The 17,313-nt window shown below is 43.1% G+C and overlaps 1 protein-coding gene across 9 annotated transcripts in view; it reads left to right on the plus strand.

Moving 5' to 3' along the window:
- The first annotated feature begins 7,408 nt into the window (after positions 1–7,408).
- LOC121577077 (CUGBP Elav-like family member 2) overlaps positions 7,409–17,313 on the plus strand; it is a 59,199-nt gene continuing 49,294 nt past the window's right edge. For 7 of the 9 annotated variants that reach the window (XM_041890831.1, XM_041890834.1, XM_041890833.1 and 4 more), the window contains exon 1: positions 7,409–7,656. In XM_041890831.1, the coding sequence (XP_041746765.1) occupies positions 7,535–7,656 (122 nt within the window). In that variant the 5' untranslated portion in view covers positions 7,409–7,534. Of the gene's footprint in view, positions 7,657–10,614; positions 10,919–11,117; positions 11,329–17,313 lie in introns of those variants that run through there. The other 2 variants (XM_041890839.1, XM_041890841.2) reach the window with 2 other exon arrangements.

The raw sequence follows: 17,313 nt of genomic DNA on the forward strand, positions 1-17,313 counted from the left end.
TAGGCTTTGTTACTTTGGTCCCAGCTCTCTGCAGGTCATTCACTAGGTCCCCCCGTGTGGTTCTGGGATTTTTGCTCACCGTTCTTGTGATCATTTTGACCCCACAGGGTGAGATCTTGCGTAGAGCCCCAGATCGAGGGAGATTATCAGTGGTCTTGTATGTCTTCCATTTCCTAATAATTGCTCCCACAGTTGATTTCTTCAAACCAAGCTGCTTACCTATTGCAGATTCAGTCTTCCCAGCCTGGTGCAGGTCTACAATTTTGTTTCTGGTGTCCTTTGACAGATCTTTGGTCTTGGCCATAGTGGAGTTTGGAGTGTGACTGTTTGAAGTTGTGGACAGGTGTCTTTTATACTGATAACAAGTTCAAACAGGTGCCATTAATACAGGTAACGAGTGGAGGACAGAGGAGCCTCTTAAAGAAGAAGTTACAGGTCTGTGAGAGCCAGAAATCTTGCTTGTTTGTAGGTGACCAAATACTTATTTTCCACCATAATTTGCAAATAAATTCATTAAAAATCCTACAATGTGATTTTCTGGATTTTTTTCTTCTCAATTTGTCTGTCATAGTTGATCTTTTTAAGTGGGAGAACTTGCACAATTGGTGGCTGACTAAATATTTTTTTCCCCCACTGTATATAAAACATGGGGGATTGGAAGTGATGCAGACAATTACATTGATAGAAGTTACAATCTATCTGCAATATCAAGCTGATCTACCCCCATTAAAAAATAAAATTAAAATAAAGAGCAGGGTAAATGATGGGTGTATGTGAACATTTTGCCCATTTCATGGTTTTTCTGTCAGGCAATGTGCAGCACGGTTATGTACCATTACACAGCAATTCTTCCAATTTTGCATTTCTCCATATGACCACATGGTGTCATTCTTAATGCAGAAGCTAGCAGGTTTCTTCACATGCCAAGAAGACATGAGAGAGAAGCTCTTATCCAATGTTTTGGATTCTGGTGAATGACGAAGTGGAATTCATTTTGCTCACAGCATGCTCATCAAAAAATCATGTTCTCCAAAATAATGAATGTAGAAACTGGAACTAATGTCTCTCTGGTGTATAGTTTAGCCCATGTGGAGCACTTCACTTACTGCCTTTGAACTGTTATCATGAAAGTTCACTTGCTTTTGCAGTGTCTGTCTCCTCCCCCATGACGCAACAAACTACAGGTGCTATGGGATTGATAATAGACTAGTCAATTAATTTCTGATTGGTTTATAATGAGGCTTACATCATGCAGGGGACTATTTTGTTGCTTTTCTACCTGTAGGTAAAATGTTGAGCGCAATGTTTGATTGAACAGCGAAATGAAACCCAAACACTCTTCCAGAGATCACAAAATAAGTCGCTGCCACCCAGTGAATGGTGTGTCATTAAAAACAGAATCTAGGTTTCTGTTTTGCAGTCTGTATAGGAAGAAAGCATGTTGCTGTTTGTTTCTGTGCTCCAGATCACTTATCCTTTCATGTACAGTGTATAGGAGTATCTGTGCAAATAATAAGAATAGTAACACCATGGGAAATCATCTCCATAGTAACAGGCAATATTTTAATCTTCTGTCTCTCCATGAGTTGGGAGGCACTTAGTTTGTAACTTGCATCGGGATGGTATTTAAAGCTACAGTCTGTACTCCAATGGGTATATAATATATCATTCATTTAAATAACCATTGAACAGCGGGAAATATCACAGAGTGCACATTTAAGAACCTACAGTATTAGTTTCTGCTGTCTGTCACATCTTGATGGTATTTGAAGCAACAATCTGTATTCCAAATGGGCATATATTGAATTCATTGCTAAAGGTGTAATCTGCAATAGTTACAGCTGTTCAATGAAATAACCATTGAACAGCTGTAACTATTGCAGATTACGCCTTTAAGGAGAAAACTAGCTACAGTATACGTTTCTGCTGCCTGTCACAGCTTGGTACATCTCACGCTGGGCGTTTCATCTTGGTCTATTTTAGACCACTTGATTCAGTTGATGTGGGCTCTTCATCTTGATGAGACCTTCACAGTAAACTGACCATTTTGGCCAGGCAGGAAGCAGAACTGATGCATTATACTGTCATGCTTGGGCTGTGTTGTGTTTTGTTGTGTGGGTGGCTGGGTGGGTGGATAGTGTAGGTGTGAGCTAAAAATGGAATGCTGCGCATAGGCCTTTAGAGTACATTATGAGATAGAGAAAGTGTGTGTGTGTGTGTGTGTGTGTGTGTGTGTGTGTGTGTGTGTGTGTGTGTGTGTGTACACAGCTGGCTCTCAATGGAGAAGAGACACAAGGTCGTCTGATGTGAAGAAATCAAGGAGGAAGTGAAAGGGGACTGGCCTTGGAAAAAGAGAAGTGAAAAGTGTCCTATTGCACATGCAAAATAAGCGAATGAATGACCTAAGGTGGTTTGTACAGATAAATAAAAATGTTTCTGCTAGCTTTATCAGGTTATGCAGCACCATGCATTCATTCAACAATACACAGATCATTCAATATGTAACAAAGTTTATACAACATGCCTGTATAAGAAAGTGTGGTAGGCTCATAAAAAGCCATGAAGCATTATACGTGCAGAGTTAAAACATTTTGTACACAAGTTTGCCATTTGAAATGAAACTGGACTTACACAAGCTCTTCCCTGCTAATGTAAGAATAATGTAAATGTCGTACAAATCCTTTTAACAAGCAAACTGTATCCTCTCCGATGTGATATATGAGACAGTAGAAGATATATTGGCGACATGTGAGACCTTAGACCTACAAGGAGATAGTGACGTCTAGGAGTAACGAAGGACTAGAGATACATGACCTCCTCCTCTCGTGATGACCATGACTGTCTAGTCCTGTCGATAATCTTAGCCACATTTCTCTTATGGAGTTGGGTAGTTAATATTCCCTCCCCACACCACTCTCTTTCTCTCTTCCCCCCCACCCCCCCACCCCCCCACGTGCTGCTGGGTGTCAAGTTTCAAATAGTCACAGCTTTTGCCGGGGCATCTGTTCAATCATAAATTGTTCCTCTGAAGGTGTTTAGACTACCCAATGAAAGCTGATTAGCACAGGGCTTGGACTGGAGTATTTCTCCCAGGCCAAAAATAGCTTAAATTCACAACCTGTTTATTTACTTAAAACTATCAGACGCCTCAAACACCCAGAACCAAAGCATGTGGATGGAGGTTTCAACAAAACAAGACAGACAGCGGTTTCAGAATCTGTTTTCACAATCAAACCCATCTGAAAGTGCAACCACTAGTGAAATTAGAAAGTTGCTGGTAGTTGTTTTCCGTTTGCGTAAAAAAGAATTCCTGCAGTGCTAGTGAACATCGAGTCACCAGACAAACTGACCCTGTCACTTTGGGTCATGGGGAGCACGTGACTGAGAAAGAGTGAGAGAGAAGAGAGACAGACAGAGGTCTCAAACCCTTTCACGTGTCTTTCAGTAGCCTAACACATGGTTGGTTTACGGATGTGCAGACTTTCCTTTCAGGTTCTATTCACCTTCTGGAAAGTGTTACTTTGAAATGGATGTTATTTCCTGAATAATATAACGTCAATGTTTCTGTAATAGATACAGCATTTTCAGCAGGTACAGTCGTGGTCAAAAGTTTTGAGAATGACACAAATACTAATTTTCACAAAGTCTGCTGCCTCAGTTTTGATGATGGCAATTTGCATATACTCCAGAATGTTATGAAGAGTGATCAGATGAATTGCAATTAATTGCAAAGTCCCTCTTTGCCATGAAAATGAACTTAATCCCAAAAACACATTTCCACTGCATTTCAACCCTGCCACAAAAGGACCAGCTGATATCATGTCAGTGATTCTCTCGTTAACACAGGTGAGAGTGTTGACGAGGACAAGGCTAAAGATCACTCTGTCATGCTGATTGAGTTAGAGTAACAGACTGGAAGCTTTAAAAGGAGGGTGGTGCTTGAAATCATTGTTCTTCCCCTGTTAACCATGGTTACCTGCAAGGAAACACATGCCGTCATCATTGCTTTGCACAAAAAGGGCTTCACAGGCAAGGATATTGCTGCTAGTAAGATTGCACCTAAATCAACCATTTATCAGATCATCAAGAACTTCAAGGAGAGAGGTTCAATTGTTGTGACGAATGCTTCAGGGCGCCCAAGAAAGTCCAGCAAGCGCCAGGACCGTCTCCTAAAGTTGATTCAGCTGCGGGATCGGGGCACCACCAGTGCAGAGCTTGCTCAGGAATGGCAGCATGCAGGTGTGAGTGCATCTGCACGCACAGTGAGGCAAATACTTTTTGAGGATGGCCTGGTGTCAAGAAGGGCAGCGAGGAAGCCACTTCTCTCCAGGAAAAACATCAGGGACAGACTGATATTCTGACAAACTCCAAGCATTGATTATGCAAGAATGGGCTGCCATCAGTCAGGATGTGGCCCAGAAGTTAATTGACAGCATGCCAGGGCGGATTGCTGAGGTCTTGAAAAAGAAGGGTCAACACTGCAAATATTGACTCTTTGCATAAACGTAATGTAATTGTCAATAAAAGCCTTTGACACTTATGGAATGCTTGTAATTATACTTCAGTATACCATAGTAACATCTGACAAAAATATCTAAAAACACTGAAGCAGCAAACTTTGTGAAGACCAATACTTGTGTCATTCTCAAAACTTTTGACCACGACTGTACAGTGTAAGAATGTTACATTTCGATCAGAGGTATTTCAGGAGATACTATTATCAGTTCATTAGTGCAGGCCAAGAATACAATAACTTTAGTTGCTCTCTGCTTTATATGGTGCAGCAACACATCACAAAGACTAGCTAGGATTTCAACATCAGCGTTTAAATATTTATGTCAGCGGAACTAATAGTGTAGGGCTGAAACCAGAGGGATTCATGCTCAGATCAGAGGAATGGAGGATCCCCTTCACCATGTCAGTCTTATCCCCTATGATACCCGCCCGGCCCACATGCAACACACACACACAGCATACATTAACTGATTAAAATGACTTTCCTCTTTAAAGTCAGAGAGAGAAAATGAGGAAGAGAGAGAGAGAGAGAGAGAGAGAGAGAGAGAGAGAGAGAGAGAGAGAGAGAGAGAGAGAGAGAGAGAGAGAGAGAGAGAGAGAGAGAGAGAGAGAGAGAGAGAGAGAGAGAGAGAGAGAGAGAGAGAGAGAGAGAGAGAGAGAGAGAGAGAGAGAGAGAGAGAGCAATAAAGAACGCCTATGGGGGTTGGAGGCGTAGATTTCTTTTCTCCTGGGCTCTCAGAGTCAGAGAAGGATATTACAGAGCAAATCTCACCTTAAAGTTGTGGTAAGGGTAAAGCACTAGGATGTTTCTTTATGTACCTGGAATGAAAGGAGTAACTATATGCATCAACAGGAAATAATCTGGCTGCATGGCATAGTCAAATATTTTCTAGTTTATTTTCTCTGCCTACTGTATTCCTTTCTGCCATACTCTTCACTTCGATAACACTGTAGTGTAGTCCGGATGGGCTATGGTGAGTTGCCATGCAAATGACGGTACTAAAGCAGTCATTTTAAACAACATCAAGTTATAAACAGGAAATGATCTGACTGCATGCCATACTTCTTTTAATATTGGTAACTCTGTATTGTAGGTGTATAAGCTATGCTGAGTAACTATGCAAATTAGGTCAGTACTTTGAAACTACATAAGGGTATGCCTCTTCATGTTTTGGTTCCTGTTGTCAGTTGATGATGGCCAATGGCTCCAGGGTCTGTGACAACACTTTATGTAAAACGACTAGTTTTGGATCCTGTTTTAGTAATATACTGTATGAAGGTTACTGTATGTACATGCCCTTCACGTGTGTGTGTGTGCTTATCTTATGTGAAGAAGTTGAGAGTGCATTTGACTGGCCTAGTTACCAGATCTGTTTGTGCTATAGCCAACATCTCTACCATGTGTTGTCATGCCAAACAAGACAATGGACACACATTAGAAGAACAGTTGGCTATACTACATACAGATATGACAACGGACCACACTAGTATTTGACATAGTCAAACAACTAATATGCTACACTGCCATGGGATATGATCATGGTTGTATCCCAAATGGCACCCTATTCCATTTATAGTGCACTACTTTTGAACAGGGCCCATAGGGCTCTGATCAAAAGTAGTGCACTATATGGGAATAGGGTGCCATTTGGAATGCAGATCATATCTCACTGGGGATATATTTCATATAGCAAAGTATTGCAGAGAGATTTCTGTTCACGTCAGGCTTAACGTGCAAACAAAATGCCATCTGAGAGAGGAGACTAGCGTAATCCTTCCTTTATTAAAAGGTACCTATGCTTACCAGAATGTTTGCTTACTGGCTAAACATACAGCAAGCTATGCTCTCCATCTCTGCCCCAGTGTAATAATGACAACATACTGTAGTTTGAGAGAGGGTACATAGAGGTAGACAGGGTTTGCTCTGTCTCCCCCTCTCTCAAGGTCTCTATCACTCCCTCTGTCTCTCCTCTCTCTCCCCCTCTCTGTACCTCTCTCTTCTCATCCTCAGTCAGTCCAGGGAACATGAAACATGTGACATATGCACACCCTCCTGTCAGAGAGGAGATTATTCAGGAAGTGATGGTATGACTGGACTGGATAGCGGTTTTGGATAGAAGCCAGGCCCCAATAAATATTTCCTGGTGTTAAATATTTGGTGTTTTCACAGCTTAAATCTTGGGCAAAGACCTGCATGTAATTGCAGAGTTAGTAGCCGGAGTAGTTAGAAAAATTGGACACTTCAGAATCCAGTTTTTACATACATATTCCTGTATCTGTTACAAAGGGTGTGGTGCTTTGCTTGTTGGATTGATTCCCCTGTTTGACCCATAGACTGTGGTTCGACCACAAGTGCAGTCCCTGAGGTTTAGCCTGTATGTACAGTATTTGCTTTGTCACAGCAACACCTGGTTTTGACCGACATTTGCCCTGTATTTCCCCTGTATCCAAGCATTCAAATACATGCAAAACATGAAACCGGGATCATGCCAAAACCCCCTCAACCCCAGGACCTGAGAAAGAAACAGATCCAGAGAACCATTGGCAAACTTTGCAGATGTTTCCCCTTATTAACCCCGTGCATCCTAGTCTACTCAGTGTGACAGTAGGAATAAATCATCCTTGTCCAATTTCCTGGACTCTTCCTAATATGGGTGTCAATTAGAGGAAGAGTACTACTGTGGCCGCAGCTTTGCAGCCTGCGAACCGGGCTGCCGCGGGCTGCACAATGCATTAGCCCACGATGAGCTGTCAAAAAGGCTTATTTCAGCTACGCCAGTCTGCAAAAGGGGTGTGCGCCGCTCTACTGCACTAAATCCGAGGGCGAGAAGGAGAGGGGCGGGAGAGAAAAACAGACAGAGAGACACAGATAGAGAGTGACACAGAAAGAGAGAGAGAGAGAGACACAGAGAGAGAAATAAGCTACCCAGATAGAGAGGAGAGAGGGAGAAATAGTGAGAAGAAGAGAAGTGTCCATTTAACACACACAAGGTGGATTTTTCTGGAAGAGTACCGTGCGATGTTGGAACACTCGTCGGAGCTAGCCCTGGTGCAGAGCTTATACGTCAACAGCATGCGTTGTCCCCCCTCTGCCTCCTCCGCCGGTGTCCCCGTCAGGAATGAGGACCTAGGATCTCTGAGGTACGTTGTCCTTGGATGTTGGGTTGGCCCCTCGTTCATTCAGAATGAATCAGATCTAGCCTGGCTGGCTTTTGTTGTGGTTGGGGTTGGGGCTTTAGCCAGTGTTTTTAATGCGTATTTGTCCCTGTGGTGGTGAATAATGGATATTGTTATAGGAGCAATTCATTGTTTTCAGTTGAACTATTCATTCTCATGCCATGGTGTGTTAGGGTAGATTTGTGATGTGTATGTTTTTCACTGAAAAGAAAAGAGACACAATCTATCTTGTGATCTGGGGGAAAATCTCCCCCCTGCTCAAAATCCACCCCCTTCAGTCATCTTTACAAAATCGCCTATTGATCCTATTGATTGAAGTTATCATCAAATCAATCGTGAATAAATACATGTGTCTTCTTATATTATTTGACTCAAAACCAATGTATTGTGAATACACAATACTAATGTATTGGTCCACAGGGATCGGGATAGTTCCGTCACCCTGAAATGAAAAGAAATTGAAGAAAGAAAATGGGCAGATGAGAAATCACAATTTAAAGATGATGAAATGAGGCTCTGTCAGTCTGTCAGTCAGTGATGCACGGACAGGGATCTACCACTGTATGAAAGAGAGGCCACTGAACAGGACAGTGGTGCGAACAAGTCCATCCATCCAGGCCTTGCCCTGACGCCTTCAGACAAAACCAACATGAGCTGTATGTCTACTGCAGGGCACAGAAACATTTTCATCATCCAATAAGACATTTGCATAAACCAGTATTACCAGCACCAAAAACGTAACTCAAAACCAATCTAAAAAGGTTAGTGTTAACCAACATAACAGCCAGCCGAGCTATGAAAATCTGCATTTATTTTCAGATTAGATTAGAACATTGAGTCATACTCAGATCTTCTCCCACTCCTTCTCCATTTTGAGAGTGCCAGCTTCAGTTGGTCGCCATTCTGCAAATGCTTTCAGAGCTGAGAGAAAGTATGTCAGCCAGGCAGATAGGCAGGCAGCAAGTTCATGGCGACATATAGAAACAGAGGTGATGTAACCCATTTGGGTTGCTCTGTACATTTGGCCTATTTTTACTTGACCCGCTCCACCATTGGTTAAGAAGGGGTGCAAATCAAATGCTGGATGAATTGATTTGTAGGGGCTAGGGATTGTCTGGATAGTCGCACATTGCAAAGGAATACCACAGAATAGAAAGATGTAAACAATGTTGAAAAAATTATTAGTCACAATTATAGCCTAGTCAAAAGCTTTGATGTTGTGTGAGATAGTAATATTAGATTAGAGTCCAAATGCATAACATTCCAACATAATATCTGAACCAAGAGATGCTTTGATAGATGCTTTTTATAGCAGCCCCAGCCCCTAAATCCTAATGGGCATTCATAAGACTGTGTATGTGCCTGTCTGAATGTAGCCTATTTGGTAAAATAGGTCACAGTCATATTGTATGTGTGTAGGCTATGCATAGCGCATAACTCTTTGAAACTCTAACATCAACACAATCTGCACTGTAGTCTGCCTTGAAAATTGCAATGGATACAAGGATTAACCGGGATTTCACAAATAGGATATTTCTTATCAGTGAGTCTGCAGAATGAACCTGCAAGTAGGAATTTTGTTGGACGATGTATACCATGCGTATCCCGTATGACTAATAAAACTTTAAACTTGGTGAGACACTCCCAATAATATTTTTGGGGGTTGTGAATGTGCAGCTGCTGCGAGTGAACAATCCCAGTCCAATTAATTAGGCCGCCAGCCCCTCTCTGCTCCGGGTTGTATTTATTAGGGCACAATGTTGCAAAACGTTTTGCAATGGAAAGAGGAAACACGCATTTCTTATTGGACAATTCAGCTAGTCCCTCCCTCTCGGTTTCAGTCCGTTTTCTTCCATTTGGTGCCTGCTCTGCTCTGCTGTGGTACAAACAGTAATTGACAACCGTGATCTCAGTCCCCCCTCGATGGGGGTTTGTATAGGGAAACCTCACCCAGCAAGTCGAGTTCAACAAAGAAAGACAGGCTCCCCACCCCCCAAGAAAACAACAGCAATACCACAAAGGGGGAACATGACCTGTGACACTTATCGAAGCAATGGTAATGTCCCAAATGGCAAGCTGGGCTCTGGCCAAAAGAAGTGCACTACATAAGGAATAGGGTGCCATTTGGGACACATGCAAAGACTCAGGATGACTGGGAAAAAACACAATTTTTAAGGATATTTTCTGCTTGGCCTATATTCACAAAGAGTCTCAGTGTAGTAGTGCTGATATAGGATCCTTTTGTCTTTTAGATCATAATGAATATCATTATATGGACAGGGGCTACCTGATCCTAGATCAGCACTCCTACTCTGATGAGCTTTTTGAATACTGGCCCAGAATCTAATAGGGGGGGACTCGGAGTCGAGTGGCTCAACCTAAAATGTGGAGCATTTCATTTGAATTATTGGAGAGGAGTATTATAGAAAGGGGATTTCCTATTACTACTTGATTGGTTCAATAATAGCCAAGTGCTTGAGCTAAGGACTCGTGGAATGGGGTTGCCATAGCCTATAATTTTCCTTTCTCTGATAATCTCTTACCTCTCACAAAATGTCCATCTCTTTTCCCTTTTTTTGTTACATATAAATATCCATCTCTTTCTGTTATTGTCTGTCTTGGTTCTGTAGTAGTCTAGCCAGGAGATGTGGGGGTCTCCATTTCCTTCGATCAACACCTGTCATATTTCCCAAACATATCGTTTAGGTCAGATTGAGCCATTTGTGTAAACTGCAGCCAGCTTCAAATAGACTGACAATAAATAGTCAAATAAGGTATGGATTCTATGGAAGTGCCAAACAAGATAACTGGAAGCCTGGCCTAGTCAAACATTTTTGATATACTTGACAGGGAATGGAAGTAGCCACGCCCCTCTCTCGCTCCATGCAGTTGACAGTTGCTCGCCTGTAGTTTATTTTTCAACTGGGGATTGGAGGAGAAATTAGTTGGGGGATGCAGAAGACGAATGTCAACCGCTTCTGATGACTAGTATTCGCATTCTGCTGCTTTGAGTAGAAGGGCCCCCTCCCTGCACCTGTCCCGCTTCGTGGTCGCGCAGGAGTTTAATCTCGAGGCATTAACGTAGACATCACTTTCATTGTTGAAAGACTACGGCGTGGTGAATTGTACTGTAGCTCCTGAACATGACTTCGGCATACAGTGGTCAGGATTTTCTTCCGGATAGGACGGTAGAAAGCCGGTTGATGCTAATCTCGGAAGATACAATGTAAGTAGCAATTGCCTTGTTTTTAGACGCTAATCATAACCGACATGTATTTGTCAATTTTTGAAAGAATTGCAAATAAATTATAACGAGCCACAAATATCGACATGTTTGAATAGGAAGCTAAATGGGTAACGTTAGCTAACTGAAAAAATTGTTTACTTCTTGGTTAAGGAAATGCTAGTCAAGTGACATTTGCTTCCGGAGTTGACGTTCCAGACAGGATCGGACTTCTCGTCATTCTAAAGTTTATACAAGCCAGGATTGCTTGTGTGTTTCGGTGTATGTTTACTGTGCGAGCGGGAGAAACGTGCACACGCGGCAGCCGCCCTTTTGATTTTTTTCATGCGGCTTGCTTGAGCAGAACGAAAGGAATAGAACAGCAACGGAGTCTTCGGTTCGGGTAACGGCGGGTAGGTCATGATAGAACATTACTTACAATGCTACTACCCACTGCAACGCTTTTTATGGCAAGCATTGCACAACAGTACCTATATAATGTAACAGTTAGCGTTATTTTTCACGAGATATTTCATGCATTTGTACTCGGCGTGTTTCACGAAGAGGCAGTTTGATACGTATTTGTAGCGAGCAGCGACCGTAGCTAGTTCCCCGTTAACACATCGATTTCCCGTAATGGAGATTCGTGTAGGGTGGTTTGCAGAACACACGTGGTACATTATTGAGCAATTTTAATGAAAATCGTGTGACAGCCGCATAGATTGTTAGCAAAGGAAGCCAGTAAACACAGACGTGTTGTTTTCAGAAATGCCCCAGGCTAATTCGGCTTAACATGAGTGGATTTCAACTCACACCCATAGATAGGGTATGAAGCTCTACGGTGCTAGTCACAGTTCACTCTGAAATCCCCCCAGCTATATCTAGAAATGGGCTTGGCTCTGCAGCTAAGTTCCTGAAACATACGGGACTTACATGGCTACAAACGTAAACATTTTACAACAAATCCCTTGCCCTGATATTGATTATTAAATGGGCTGATCAATGTATTTGCATTAAAACACGGTGACTGACAAATAGCCTACGCTTTCCTACTAGATAAGAACACACGGGAAGCATTCTCATCAGTTTCCTCTTTCCATGCAAGACGGATTTTATTTTATTTTTTAACTGTAACAAATACGTTTGTCATAATGCTCATGGGAAATCTTTCGAACCCCTGGCCTGTCCAACTCGCAACAGTTATTTAATTATGGACTTATGCATGTTTGTCAGAGAGGAAGAGGCGAAGCGAGAGGTTTTACTCCGCGTAGTAGAATATCCTAGCGGAATCAAATCTTGAAAATCAGAAATGGGAGTTGACTCCGGGGGAATCGAGGAATAAATTATTGGAGTCGAGAAAAATATTATTTTGGAGTCGACTCTCCACCACTACGTCATCGTCTTAAACAGTTGGAAAAATGGCAGAGAAGGCCAAGCGACAGCAGCGAAGTCCTGTATGGCAATACGTTGAGAAGTTAAATGAGAAGGAAATGCAAACTTTGCGAGTTGGAATTGAGGTACAGTAATAGTACATGTGCAATGCTGAACCATCTGAAAGATATGCATCGTGAGACCCAAACCTCTGCTGGCAGCTGCTATGTGAATTCACATGGAACTTTATGAAAATTTCTCATCGTTTTATTGGAAAACCGATAAAAAATGGCAGTTTAAATGTTAAAAATTGTCACTTTGTCACAGCCGTACTTAAAATGGAGATGGCCTCAATGTCGCTGCCCATGCTGTCACAGACGCTCTAATGGAACATATAATAGTGGCACATATACAAAGATGAGTCCTCTACCTATCTCTATGGCCTGTTGTTCACAAGCGTATCTGCCCTCTCATTGGCTAGAATGGCTCCACCAGTGGTCCCTCCTCTGGCCTGCCTTCCATCTTTGAAGACATGTATTTCCATTGTTAGAGCGGTCACATAAATATCTTGTAAATATACAAACAATCTTTGTGTTAGTGTGATCCCCATATCACTCACCACACATCTCAGCGGAGGTCAACAGCTGAGGTCAGCAAGTATGCTGTAGCAACTTCATGCACTTGATATGCATTTCCCACATCACACACAAATACACATATTGAAAAAGCCAACAGTGAACTTACTGGTAATAGTATCACATAGGCTAATATCAACAAGGGATGATTGATTGAGTGAAAATGTAATCATGGCTGTCTGGCAATTGAATTGTAGTTAGTCTAAAGCAAGGGTGTCAAGATTATTTCGACCTGGGGGCCGCATTTGCTCTTCAACGAGGTCCGGAGGTCCGCACTGAAAATTGGTTATATTTCCTTTCCGTCGAAATTTGCAAAAAATAGTTCTCTATCCATCATTTTTTGATTTTTTTATACTACCTGACTGTCTAGCTTTCATTTAGGTGATTATTGGCGAGATGGACACAATCAAGAAACTGTTTCAATGTAGGTCCATTATTTTCCGCAGGCCATATTTGACACCCCTGGTCTAAAGGCTAGGGGTGGTCTGGGACTGGAGTGATGAATGCAAGGAATCCTATCTTTTGGCTTTGGACACGCACACACAAAGGTGATAATCTCTGCCTAACTAGTGTGTGTTCTGTGATTGATTGAGCCTCTGATAGAGGATAGTGAATATCTGGGCTTAAGTGTGATCCTTTGGCAAGGAACACTGAGATGGGCAGTGTCCCAAATGGCACCCTAGTGTACTACCTTTGCCCAGGTACTACTTTTTCTCAGCACTTATTTTACCCTATGGGCCCTGGCCAAAGGTAATGCACTATATAGGGAATAGGGTGCCATTTGAAACGCACACGTGGTGTTATCTGGGCTAAGCTACGTGCGATGATGCTGTGATCCTTTTGTTGTGGACACTGACAGTGGTCGGGGTGGCTGTCTGATCTGGGCAAAGTGTGGCTTCTTGGCACTGACTCCTGGGGCTGAGAGAGGGCCAGCTGTTCGCATAGTGTGTGTGTGAGCCATGTAGACAGATGTTGAAGGCTGGGAGGGGCTTGTCACCTGTTCCACATTTTTCCACCACTTCCTGCTGCTGGTGTGGCGATGCACCATGGAACTATGTTTAATTAAAGAAGAAACTGTTCCCCTCCCTTACTTCAGACATTGTCTAGTATGGTAGTCTGGCATTCACAGGGGATACAGCACCATGACTCATCTTTGACCTTTATCCTACATGAGGGTTATAAGAGAGCTGCCATTTTGTCAAAACCATGCAAAGGATTTAAAATGAGAAACTTGGTTCCAAACTACATACAACGGCCTTGGCCTACATCTTCACTCCTCTCTCCTTTCCTCCTCCTACTTACCAAGTTTGTCCAATTGTGGTTTGAGGTCGCTACAAAATACTAGGCTAATGTCCATCTTTCTTCACCCTCTCTCCTTTCCTCCTAGTTCCCTAGTTTCCCCAAGTGTGGTTTGAGCAGAGGTCACAACAAACTACATAGGCCTAATGTACATATTCACCACTCTCCTTTTTCCTCCCCAATTTGTGTGGTGTGGTTTGAGGCAAACTACATGGGCATTCATCTTCTTCAACCCTCTTTCTCGCTCCTGTTTTTTCCCCATCCAAAGCCGCCTCCAAGTTTTGTTTGTGTGGTTTGAGGTCGCAACAAAGTATTCAGTAATTGTAGTCAACTTTCACGCTCAGATGGCTTTGTGGCGTGTTTATTTTGCAAAGATCAGATACATCCACCAGGGTGTTTCTGTAATTGACACAGTGGGATAGCTAGTTGTTATTTACCCATATACAGCACGTCTGGTTGGCCGGTACACTACAGAACACATGAACAGGATATACAGCGTAATATCAATGTACATTACTTTGGGGGCTGAATGTTAGTTTGAACCACTACGACAGAAACTGACTTGGGAATTTGAGTCAACTTCAGCCAACCAAGGTAAATTCCATTAGGTTGTACGAAACGTCCCTGTGGCAGCGGCACATGCTATAGGCCTTGCTAATAAAATGTTGCCGATTGCAATGGCATGCATATGTTCTACCAGGGGACCATAGACTCATGGTACACAACACATGGGATGAGTTAGAAGGGTCTACTGTCCAAGTTGAGTGGAATCAGCTTAATGTGGAATCAGCTTCACGATACCACTTTTTTTTTTTTTACTTCGATATCAAGGGGGAAAAAAGGTATTAGCCAAAGTCACTGAATGGCAACTAATCCAGACAGATCTTTTGAGTTCAATATCATTACATTTGAAATGTTAGATTTTTTGATAAATCAATTTGACTTTGGTAAAAAAACAATCTAACGACATAATGTAATAATTTATTTGAATGGTAAATCTCTAGTCTATTGATAAACTGCTTATATCAATATGTAGCCTAGGCCTATTTACAATACAGGTGAATGCATATTCAAAAGGATTGTGTGCATGCGTTGAGTTATTTAGCATTTTTTGGCTGAATTCATGGGGCTATAGATGAAAAACAATCTGTTCCCCTTCCCTTTGGGACTTATTTTATTGTACTGATCAACAACATTTGCATTGAAGAACCTATCTCTTCTTTTATAAAAGTGCATGCGGTCTCTTTTTATGACCTGTGATGTCATTCACACACACTCATTTCGAGGCTCGAGCAAAGATTATCTTGAATGGGAGCGAACAATAATTAAGTTTCAACATTTCTACATGCCGTGTTGAATTATTCAATTGTGTTAACTTCTGTGCAGCATGAGTGGTGACGTAGCCCAGACTCCCAGTGAGTGCAGCGGTTCCTCAGGACAGGCTAGAGCTAGTAATGAGTAAGTGCAGCAGGCACGGTGCTCTCACGCTATAATGGGACATCGTCTGTGCTGATACAGATCCTCAATCAGTAGTCGGCGCGAGACACATTTGACAGAAGTACGGAAAGTAACACATTCTAGTACCGAAACGTTTTCATGTTCTAGTATCGAAAAAGTACCAAAGTTTTGGTATACTGTGCAACACTAAATCAGCTGCCAGTCCAGGGTTACGTTCATGATTGGGGCATGCAATGGAAAACTCCCATTTCTCCAGATGAAATCCTGCTACTAGTGAGATCCGGTCGCCCGACAACCTGCCTGCTCGATCCCATCCCCTCCTCCCTTCTCCAGACAATCTCTGGAAACATTCTCACTTCCCTCATCAACTAATTCCTGACCACTGGCTGCGTCCCCTCTGACTCCAGAGTCGCTCCCCTCCTCAAGAAACAAACACTCGACCCCTCTAACGTCAAACTACAGACCGGTATCCCTTCTTTCTTTTCTTTCCAAAACACTTGAGTTTGCTGTCTGACCAACTCTCTTGCTATCTCTCAGAACGATCTTCTTGACCCTAACCAGTCAGGCTTCAAGACGGGTCACTCAACCGTGACTGCTTTCCTCTTTGCCACTGAGGCGCTCTGCACTGCCAAAGCTGACTCTCTGTCGTTTGTTCTCATCCATCAGATCCTCCTCTCCATCCTCTCAGGGCTGGGTGTCTCAGGCTCTGCACACTCTTGGATTGCATCCTACCTGGCAGGCCGCTCCTACCAGGTGACTTGGAGCGGATCTGTGTCTGCACCACATACTCTCACTACTGTTGTCCCCCAGGGCTCGGTTCTAGGCCCTCTTCTCTCGATACACCAAGTCACTCGACTCATCATATCCTCACATGGTCTCTCCTATTATTGATATGCGGATGACACTCAACTACTTTTCTCCTTCCTCCTCTTCTGACACCCAGAGGGCGACACACATCTCTGCGTGCCTTGCAGATATATCAGCTTGGATGTCGACCCACCACCTCAAGCTCAACCTCGACAAGACAGAGCTTATCTTCCTCTCGGGGGAAGGCCTGATCGCTCCAAGACCTCCATCACGATGTCCCCCTCCCAGAGAGCAAAGAACCTTGGCATAACTCAGGACAACACCCTGTCGTTCTCTGCAAACATCAAAGCAGTGTCTCGCTCCTGCAGTTTTATGCTCTACAACATACGTAGAGTACGACCCTACCCCACACAAGAAGCGACGTAGGTCCTAATCCAGGCATTTGTCATCTCCCGTCTGGACTACTGCAACTCGCTGTTGGCTGGGCTCCCCGCTTGTGCCATCAAACCCCTGTAACTTATCCAGAACGCTGCAGCCCGCCTGGTGTTCAACCTTCCCAAGTTCTCTCATGTCACCCTGCTCCTCCACACACTCCACTGGCTTCCAGTTGAAGCTCGCATCCACTACAAGACCATGGACCTTGCCTACGGAGCAGCAAGAGCAACTGCCCCTTCCTACCTTCAGGCTATGCTCAAACCCTACACCCCAACCTGAGTATCCCGTTCTGCCACCGCTGGTCTCTTGGCCCTCCCACTCCTACGGGAGGGCAGCTCCCACTCAGCCCAGTCAAAGCTCTTCTCTGTCCCTTCAAAGAGTATCTTTAAATAA

This window comes from Coregonus clupeaformis, chromosome 11, assembly GCF_020615455.1.
Source record: "Coregonus clupeaformis isolate EN_2021a chromosome 11, ASM2061545v1, whole genome shotgun sequence".
Lineage (NCBI taxonomy): Eukaryota > Metazoa > Chordata > Actinopteri > Salmoniformes > Salmonidae > Coregonus > Coregonus clupeaformis.